An 11,101-nucleotide genomic window follows, 5' to 3' on the forward strand; every position below is an offset into this window, starting at 1 on the left:
TACTGTATGAAGGGACACAAACATTCTCCCATTGTTTGTCATCTAGGGACAGGGTACAAGCCAATTGGGATAAGACTGGTTTGAGGCTCTATGTATATCAGTGGAGGGAGTACACAGGGTACAGCAGTCTATGGAGGCACTCTTGACTGAATATGCTGAGGTCTTCTAAGACATTGGGGTTTGTCAGCCTGTTCTGAACCTGTTCGACATGCAAAGGGGGCCACACCCATAGTGGCCGTAGCAAAAAAAGATTGGGGCCCAACCCATGAAAAGGTAGAGGCCATCCAGAAGGCACAGGCTCCTCGGAACAAACCAGAGCTCCAAGCATTCTTGGGATTAGTTAACTTTTACAGCTGTTTTCTACCCAACAAAGCCACCAACCTGGAACCCCACATCGTTTTCTGGACCAGTCTGCTACAAAGCAGTGGGGAGCTACACACAAAATGGCATTAAGATCAGGCAAAACAGTTGATGCAAATGGATAAAGTGCTGGCACACTATGATGAAAAGAAATCCTTGGCAGTTGTTTGTGATGCCTCACCTTATGGCCTTGGGGCCCTGCTGTTCCACATGGAGCGTGATGGCCAGGAAAGGACCATCTTTTTTGCTTCCAGAACAGGACTTCCACAGAAAGGAATTATGCTCAAATTGATAAGGAGGCATTGGCGGTCATTTTCGCTCTCAGAAAGTTCCACCAATATCTTGCAGGCTGTCATTTTGTGATTTTCACTGACCATAAACCCTTACTGGGCCTACTACACCACTCTAAGCCAATGCCTTCAGTTCTGTCACCATGTATGTTATGCTTAAGTGTGATTCTCTGGGCTTATGACTACGAGCTACAGACCTGGATAACAGATCGGAATTGCTGATGCCCTGAGCTACTTTCCCCTTACCTGCACTTGCCATAATTATGCCACCACCCTTGGAATTATTGTTACTGGATATGGTGCCAGATGCCCCATGCATGCTGACAAAATTGCTGCCCTTACACTGCAGGACCCCGTCCTGTCACGATTATTGTGCTGGGTTCTACATGGATGGCCACCAATGTGACGGACAGCTGTTTCAAGCCCTTTGTCATGTGCAGTCATGAGCTATCTGTGTATAAGAACAGTTTGTTATGGGGAAGTCATGTGGTTGTTCCCAACCTGGCAAGGAGGGAGGTACTCGCTATGTTGCACGATGCACACCCTGGCATTTTGCACTTGAAGGGTCTTGCAAGGAATTATGTGGGGTGGCCGGGTATGGATAGGGACGTAGAGGATACTGTTAAGACATGCAATACCTTTCAGAAATCATGCCATGCACCTCCATGCCATGCAACATAATTGTTGAATTGTTAATCATTTTGACACAGCAAGTGGCTGAAAGCGTCTCTGATGAATTCCATGTCATCCTCACCAGTAGTTAACACACTGAGACTCTTTTGTTTGCAATACATGGCTTGCCTGATGTCACTGTTTCAGATAATGGCGCTTCCTCACCTCTGCTGAGTTTCAAGAATTTACCCAATGTAATGGCATTCGATATGTCACCACTGCGCCCTATTACCCTGGTTCAAACTGTCAAGCTGAACGCATGGTGCAAACAACCAAAGAGGCCCTATCCTGCATCACTAAAGGTGAATGGCAGACTCGGCTTCCTCGATTTCTGTTGTCGCAGCTTTTCACACCGAATTCAGCAACAGGAAAGAGCCCTGCTGAGCCCTGGACTGACTCCACGCTTACTCCTGAGCAAACAGGAGAAGAATGCAAAAAAAAAATGTCAGGGGGCACTGTCAGGGGGTTCAAAACAAATGACATGGGTTACATGAGGAGTTACACCAGGAACTCTAAATGGCTTCCTGGTTTTGTTGTTGATGTCACACGTCTACTGTTATATAGATCAGGACTAGTAACGGGCAAATGCATCGACGACATGTTGCTGAGCTACAAGAAAGAGCGGTCCCTTCTGCTTCCACCCCATTACACAAGTCTGATGACCGCACCAACCTTTTGCCTGAGAATGTAATATCTGAAATGCCAGTGCCACCCCTGTCTGCAACAGCTAAGGAGGCCCCTGCTGACAGACTTCCTGGAAGTTTGAATGAGGCCGGGAAAGTGCCTGAGCCCACTCCACCACCAAGGATTTCATAATTGTCAACTGGGAGAAAGGGGCATAATGTATTGAGTGACACATAGAATAGTGAGGATCCTTTAAGAAAAGTTTAGCTTTTATCTTGGTTCTGAGAAATGTTAGTGTTGCACTTGTTCTGTTCTCAGCATGTGAGATGCAAATGTAATGTTCGCTTACAAAATGTACAGTAAATAGTTAATAAATGCAACAGCAGTCTCTCTAAGTTATTTCCTGGATCTTATACCAGTCATTGTGACAGACAATGCTGCCAACATGAAACGTGCCATGGAGATGATGGAGCTGCTCCATATTGTATGCTTTGCGCACACACTAAATCTAGCATCGTAAGCTGTGCTGAAACTTCCCGCCGTTTTTCGGTTGCTTGGTCGAGTTAGGCGCATAGTGGCATTATTTCATAGGAGTGCTAATGCTAGTAACATTTTCAAAGAAAAACACGTTATTGAACTTACGCAAAATTAAAATTGACGTGGTGACCATGTGGAACAGTGCGCTGGATATGCTTGACAGATTTTTGGAACAGCAACCAGCAATCTCAGCTACACTGCTTTCTCCTGAAGTCTGCAGGGGTGAAAATAATCTTTGCACCCTGACAGAGCTAGACATAATGGTGGCAGAGGACATTGTGAAAGCTCTTCGGCCGATGAAGGCTGCAACGCTTGCGATGTATGGGGAGAGCTCTGCTACTCTATATGTCATTGCACCGTTGCACGCACAGCTACTTTAGGAGATGCGCCAGACTACCAGTGATTCTACCATCATTAAGGAACTCAAATCAGCTGTGCACAATGACTTGAGGTTTAGGTATGATTACAAAAACAGCTAGTAATGTCTATAAAATGTAACATCTGTGTGACAACAGATTACATTCTGGTTTATTGTAAGTGTGTTTGTGTGCGTGTATGTGTGTGTGTGAGAATGTGTGTGTGTGTCGATGCCGTAATGCAATTCCAATGTGCTTGTGTAATCTTTCAAGATATGTAAATCTGGAAAATAATTTACTTAACCCTCATTTCAAGACCCTTCCTTTTATCTCTGATAAGGACTGCAAGGACACATTTACAAGATTGATCAGTGAGAAGTTAAGACCCCTGATGTAAGTTGTATAAAGTTTTAAAACTGAAAATGTAAACAAAAATCTTTAATTTTTGCTACGTTTAACTGTTGTTCCACAAGGGAAGCTTAGACAGTCATTTATAGACAATTTGGACATTGACAGATAACCATACTATGTAAATTGCACATAAATATAGTAAATGCTAAAAATGTAAGTATAGTATATTTAATTAAATACATTTTCTGTATGGTAGAAATTGGTGAACCTGCAGCTAGTCTTTGGCAACAATTGAAAGTTTGCCGCAAAGCTCATTTGCATGTGACAATGATCAGTGGCGAATTTCTGGCAAGTTTATGGCAGATTTGCAATGAACTCTCGATTTTTGTAAAAGTAGAGCTTCAGTCTTATAGCATGCTCTTGATTTTAGTTTGAATACTTGAGGTTTGGAACATATCTCCTCAGTTATCAAATTTATAATCTTGTTAAGAGTCTGCAATAAAAAGTAATTTAGTTATTAACATCTCGGCACATTCTTATATAAAATTACATATTTAAACACACTGATATCAAATTTACGGTGACTACTTTTTCTATGTGTGCAATTATGATGGGAAAACAGCGGTGATAATTCCAGTTTGCTATCATACAGAAACTCCCATGATGTATATTACTTTAGGTTAATACAACACTGTGTGATAATGATAATGTCCAATTAAATGGTTTGGCTTAGCAATAGAGGGTAATGTGGGCACTAGAGTGGGATTTTAGAGGCTGCTCTCTGCAAGCGTTGGATGACTTGTCATTGTTTCATTACGCTGGTTGGGCTGACTTTGACTGCGAAATATGTAGTGATCTAGGATGCTCATGCACTGCTGCTTCAAAAACATGCTAACACAGTGCTCAGAAAGACAGCTGGTCAGATATACACTGTTAGGCTACACTTCTTGTAGACTCTCTGTTCAATCAGTCATTCTCTCTCGCTCTCTCTCTCGCTCTCTCTCTCTCTCTCTCTCTCTCTCTCTCTCTCTCTCTCTAATTTCAATTAAATTAAAAATGGCTTTAATGGCATGACTGTGAATAATACAATATTGCCAAAGCAGAGGTTGTATGTAATTTTTTTTTAAATAAAACATTAATCAATAATTTAATGATAATTAAACAACATAACAAATGATACGGCAGTTCCTGAACGGCAGAAAATCACAGTGTTGACATAAAACTGAAGATCACAAACATGTTTACACACCGTATACACATACAGTATATTCACACACATACATGTACTGAGGATCACTGTGTTGAACAATTGGGTGACAAACTTGGGTAATACATATTCACCCACTGTGTCTCAGGCTGTGGCATGTTAAAACATATTTTGCAGCCAGTGCTGCTGTGTGTCCTTCTCCAAGTATTGTTTTCAAAGGTTTATTTAATTATTTATTCATTCCATGGGTCACAATACACGGTGTAGCAGCAGCAACTCAGGTGGTGTTGTCTTGCCATGTGCTGTGCTTGATATGGACTTGTACGGATATGATAAACAACAGATTCAGGTCCTAAAACATGTTGCCCTCTTCTGAAAACAGCTCAGTTCTGCTATTGTCATTTTCAGAACATTAATATTCATGGCATCTTAGTGTTTTAAAAACTTTAGGAACGCATGGCTTTGGTCTTCCTTATTTTTCCTTTTTTTTCCTACAGCAGATTTTTAATTTTCATTTTATAGGAGACTTTACTCAACCCTGAAATATTTTAAGCAAGACATTAGCCTGATTTGATATTATTGTCTGCGTGGTTGCGAGGGAGAGTGGCAGTGTGTGTGTGTGTGTGTGTGTGTGTACTCCTGGCCAATCTCGAATAATAATACATAACACGTACAATGTCATATTTGATCATCTAGTGCACTGGGCCTTTCTCCTCATGTCAGATAGCTGATAAACGGCAGGTTAAGTCTGCCCTTATCTCACTCTCTCCCTCTTCCTTCCTATCAGTGCATGAGCTGACTGTTAACTGTGGCCCCTGTGGCCACTCTCACTTCCTTTCCACACAGGAAGTTTGGTCAGGTGTCAAGGAGTTTGTTGATAGTGTACTAACAGTTGTTTCCTAGGCATCTGCCCCACTGACCAAGACCCTTTGAGACAGCAGTGTCCCAATATTCTGTTTCCTGTCATTCCCATGCCTTTCATGGTGATTTATTGACATGAAAAGCACTCGTTGTTCCTTAGTAGTAACAGTGAAAGTCACTGCACTCAATCTCTATTCATTTAAATTATTTTTTAAGTCAGGTCACAAAGTAGCCCCTTTTATTTTATTTACATTTAATGTATTAAATTATTAGTTTTATTTGTCCAAAAACGTTTGGACACTTGAGTCACAGTGTAAAATGTCTGAATTTCTTTGCATTAGATAACAAAATATGAAACCAAGTGACATCTTAAAAGGAAAAGCTCACCCAATAATGAAAAATTATCTCATCATTTACCCACCCTCATGAATTGTGTATGACTTTCTTTCTTCTGCTGAACACAAATAAATTAATTTACTCCATTACATTTAATTTTTTTTATTTTCTAAGTACATTTAAAAGCAGGTACTTTCTACTCTCAAGCAGGTACTTTCTACTCTCACTCAAGTACATTTCTAATGTTTTTTTTTTTTTTTTTACAATGGGTGGCATTCCTGTTGTTTCATTACTGGGTTTAATTTTAGTTAATGCACAATTTATTGAGAGATTATTGAATGGGACTTTTACAAGAGCAGAAGTTCACACAGCTATCGCAGAGACTATCGCTCAATTTATCAACGATACAGCATCAAAGTATTCAAAGAGAAACAATTTCTTTGTTCTGCACAGTGAAAAAAAAAAGAATAGTTTCGTCATACAATGCCTTCATTTTACACCAAGACAAGCTAATATTTCAAGATTAAAATCTCAGCTTCAAGGCAGCATGCTGAGGTAATTTTTGGCTGTGTAGGGCTCTACGTTTAGGAGAGGGTTTGGTTATTAGCAATAATTAATAATTATCATATTAATCAATTATTAAAATCAATAGAACCATCAATTATCAAAATTAATGGAACATTGATTAGAATTAACACTAGCTTATTCTGCCCTACAAAGGCAAAACGCCGTAACATCATGTTTGGTCAAAAATGAGTTAATGTCATTTTTGGGGTATTCAAGACCTCCTTTATCATGTGAATAAATATCGTGAGTCAATTTGATTGTTTTAACGAGAAATTAAAGGGCTATGACAACCGTAACATCCAAAACCATACGAGAAACCACAGCAGAACGCCGTAACAGTTGTTACGGCTCTTAGCCTTTGTTCCGGCACGCTGAATTTGAGTTTAAGGTGTTCTGACTTTGTTTCGCCGGGCATCAAGGGAGATGTTACGGTGCCGCTGTGATGTTACTGTACTCTGGCTTTGTCATACTGTCAAAGATTACCGCTCTTTTATTGTCACCAAACCGCGTAACATACACACAACACATCTTTGAAATAAAGTGTAGACTGCCGACTGCTTGTTTGTATTATTACTCTGTGATAGCGATGTGATAGGGCGATGGTTCAGATCTGTCAACGTCAGTGACAGCCCCGGAGCTTGCTAAATTTAATGGTGTCACGTAAATTAGCGCTAACGTTTACGCTGACACTCGCCTCACATCAGATGCTGAAAACCAAATATTAAATACAGAGGCATCCTACCTTTCCATGCAATCCGATATAATCCATAGAAGATATAATCCATAGCAATGCACGTCATCTGCTGTATCCACAACAATCCATACGTGTTTGAGCCATATTTCCTTCTTGCAGGTGTTCACGTCAGATTTTACAGCTCGTTATCGCTAACGTCCGTACAAAGTAGGCTAACCTAAATAGTAAAAGTAATTCCAACTTTTTTTCGGTATACTCTGTCTATATTATCTCAGAATTAAAAAATAGTAATCCAAGTCAAGTTCGTTGACTGAGCATCTTGAGCAGTTTGGTGGCCCTTAACCCTTTAACTGTCACCCCTCCCCCTTTTTTCGCATATACATGAAAATCACTATCCAAACTTAAATGGTTGTATTTCAAGAATGCTTTGTCATATATACCTATGGACAAGTTGTGTTCCAAATTTTAGGTTGATATCTCAAAAAATTAGCTTTCAGTAAGATTTTATTTAGGCGCAGTAAAAAATTTGGAATGAGCAGTCTCTAATCTCTAATGTATTGGTCTAATGTTTAATTAATTATTACTCTATAGCTTGCATTTAAATACATATACCTTTGTATTCAATTATAATTAAATTATCTTTATTGTGAAAATATGTATTGTATTTATTCATACTGTACATACTGTACTGCAAAGTAACTTATCTGTTATACTGTTTAACTGTGTTAGTGTTGCCGCACTATCCTGATCATTATAGCAATAAATAGGAACAACCAAAGGTCTTCTATATAATTTAAAACAAATACCATGATGACTAGACCTTGGTTAGGTGTTCTTATAATGGATGTAAGTATGGTGAACAGCAAGTAAATATTGATTATATGTCAGTTACGGCCTTTTGCCTTTGCATGACTCCTGATTTTTGGCACATGATACAAAGGCAGAGTACATTAACTGCCAAACAAGGGTCAAAGGTCAATTTTGAGCTCAAGATGTTTTGCATACAAACATTTCTTCTGTATAGCAACTAGTTGTGAAATTTTGGGAGTCCTATCTATAATACTTTTGTCTGGACAAAACAGAAACTTTAAAGTCATTTTTCTCAGTTTCACACTCTAGTGAGTTAAGGTCTTTTGCTTTTGCAGGGCAGTATTGATCCTTCAAATTCAACAATTTTATTTTTTATAATTAGTTATCAAAATCAATAGAATATTAATAAGGATTAATATCGCCGGGGCACCATCCTAGAATCAGGGACTAATAACCAGACAGTATAACAGTCTCATTATTAGATATTTCTCTTAGGAAAATCGTCATCCGGAGAATATCAATTTTAAAAAGGGAACAATGAATGGCTTGAATCCGAGCACTGACATCCTCAGCCAGCCTTTGACACATGTGCATGCAAACCAAACCAAAACACTGCTCTTTGAAATATAAAAATGTATTTATGCAGTAATATCAATAAATTATCAATAATCAAACTAAACAGTGACATGATTAGATATAGTAACCAAAAATAAGCATATAACACATGAGGAAGATATGTATGTAGGTATGTGTGTGTGTGTGTGTTTATGTGAGAGTGACGCGCACAAAATGGCGGACGTGACTCTCTTTGAGAGTATGTCACGCGAGATCTCCGGCCAGAGAGTATGGCCGTGAATGTGGGCGGATAGAAGCCGGTTAATGGCGTCTGCCCGTTTACCTTGTGTCTCCGCTTGAATGATAACTTGGGGACAAAGCTGAGCTAGATCACAAAGTTATCTACTAGCCAAAAGTTTGTGAGGGGTTGCGTGTGTGTGTGTGCAGTTAGTACGAGGAGTGGCGGTGCCGAAGCCGGTTTCACGATCGTGGGAGAGAAGGCAACTGTTGGTTTATCACTCAGAGATGCGGTGAATGGCTCATAGCCCGTCCCGTGGTCTTTGGTACTTTAATGGATAAACACAGTGTGCTGGTCTCATCCGTGATGACGTAAATACGACTTTGTGTGCCGTACGTCTCCAATAGGGGCTGGCTGCAGACTACGGGGCGAGTGGAGCTCCATTCAAAAGCAGAAATACGTCACCTCTACTGCGGCCTTATACTGTCTATGACTGCAACCGAGCGTATATATATATATATATATATATATATATATATATATATATATATATATATATATATATATATATATATATATATAATTTATTTAACCGAAGCATATATAGGTGACCTCACCTAATCTTCACACACAATATCAAAGCAGTATACTAAACTTTTACGGTTTATGACTTTTAAATATAATATTATAGTAAAAATAATTTCAGAATTTTCTATTTAAAGCTAAATAACATGTACAAATCAACCAATGTAAAATAATGAAGAATAATTTCCATAATTTAAGTTTTAATTGTTTTTATGTAAAAAAAAAACAAAAAAACAAAAAAACCAAATAATCTTAAATTTTTACAACACAATAACTGCAAGGGACCATACTGTAAAAAAAATACAAATATGAAAAAAATAATTATTTAGAATTTTGTATTTAAAGCAAAATAACGTGCAAATCAACCACAGTAAAATAATGAAGAATAATTTCCAGTTAATTGAATTGTTTAAATAAATATATATATTGACAAAACACTTGAATTACAAAAAAGTGACCAAAATTGTTACATCAAAGACAACACTGCGCGCACTCACACTTCACTGTTCAAGACCTCCATCATCCAAAAAGCAATCCCAGCTACAGTAGCCAGGGTTGTCATCTGAGGAGTAAAACCCCAAAAGCACTCCCCGTTGTCCATTTCCCTGGTAGCCAGCCCCACAGTCTTTGTAAAGCTGGCTGCATTGTAGGCGGCTGCATATAGAGATGGTGTACGGCTTTCTGTACATTTGACGGTGTCTCTCTGAAAGTCTTTTCCAATTCACTACACCTGTTCAATTTCAAAACACAATGAAAGTCACAATTCAGACAATAAATGAACAAATCTTTAACTGCCAAAAGTTTCATGTTAGGGAAATGGAAGAGGGTGATATTAATCTAGCCTAATTGTTATACCCACAAAAAAAACACGATGGGGCAACCACACTTATTGAACTCACTATCAAGCCAGCTGAAGTGTGCCTCCTGCTGAAAATGCTCCTGGCTGACAATGTTGTTTAATCTCTGGCACGTCAGAGCCAGCCTCGGGATTGCAGAGCAGCCGTCTTGTAGAACTACAAAGACAAGGATCCTCTGGAGAATGTCATCGGGCAACTGTAGATATGAAACAAGATTTAATATAGAGTCATTGCAAGCCATTTCATCAACATTAAAGTGATTATGAACACATACCTGCAAAATGTCAGTGGCCACAGCCCCATCCTGTGAAACCCTTAACATCTTTGCTGGGATCGTAGGTACCTTTTTTAAAAAAAAGGAAAACAAAAAAAACACAGTTTAAGAAAAAGCTGCATATTACATAATACATGCTACTTTCAATACTTTTTACTGAAATATTACCAAAGTGCTGTATCTCCTTTTCCTAAGGACACGAAAAACAGGCGGCAGACTTCCATCCCCCATCTTCCTGCCTTCCTGTGTAAAATCTCCGACCATGTCCGTAATTGACATTGACCAAATATGTTCATCATGCTTTCCCACTTTGACAGTACTATCTATTAATGTACTACTTCTCATTTCACAAACCATACTCCTCATTCTCAAGGTTCTCGAGCAAAACCTTGCACCACCAACTCCTCAGATATGGCATGTCAGACTAAAGATAAGAACAGTTGTAATGTGATTCACCACAATTAACATTAAACATCTTTGTCAACACCAAGACTGCACTTACGGTGGTGAAGTCAAAGGCTGCCTCCACAGTTATGTACCAGGTATACTGTAAAGGCAGAAAGGCTATTATGTTGTCATGTCATTTGTATGAGCATAAATTTACCAAGATGAATAAAAATGGACAATGGATGTTGTGTGGACATCACTAAACATCCTAAAAATGAGCTTGGCAACCCACCATAACCATAAATAATCCACAGTCAATCCCATAATGTTGTAGGGGTAGCCCCTGTTTGAAGAAAGAACACCCATTATGAAGAATTTACAATGACTATCAACCTTATACAATGTTCTTGTGCATTTTCATTGCAAATGATTATTACCTCAACATCCAGGCCTGACTGTTCTTCCCATGGCCCAGGCATGAGCTTTTGTGCAACTGCCGAGAGTAGATGTATATAAACGTGGGCAAGTCAGAAGAACACG

At 39.0% G+C, this 11,101-nt stretch overlaps 1 protein-coding gene across 1 annotated transcript; it reads right to left on the reverse strand.

The window, feature by feature from the left end:
• Positions 1–9,330: 9,330 nt before the first annotated feature.
• Positions 9,331–10,696, reverse strand: LOC127617470 (uncharacterized). Its single transcript, XM_052089446.1, has 5 exons — positions 10,677–10,696; positions 10,343–10,598; positions 10,175–10,243; positions 9,943–10,096; positions 9,331–9,773 (listed from the first exon to the last, which is right to left on the reverse strand). Exons 2-5 carry the CDS (start codon positions 10,538–10,540, stop codon positions 9,544–9,546), a joined length of 651 nt encoding a protein of 216 aa, XP_051945406.1. The 5' UTR covers positions 10,541–10,598; positions 10,677–10,696; the 3' UTR covers positions 9,331–9,543.
• Positions 10,697–11,101: the final 405 nt, after the last annotated feature.

This window comes from Xyrauchen texanus, chromosome 24 (assembly GCF_025860055.1).
Source record: "Xyrauchen texanus isolate HMW12.3.18 chromosome 24, RBS_HiC_50CHRs, whole genome shotgun sequence".
NCBI lineage: Eukaryota > Metazoa > Chordata > Actinopteri > Cypriniformes > Catostomidae > Xyrauchen > Xyrauchen texanus.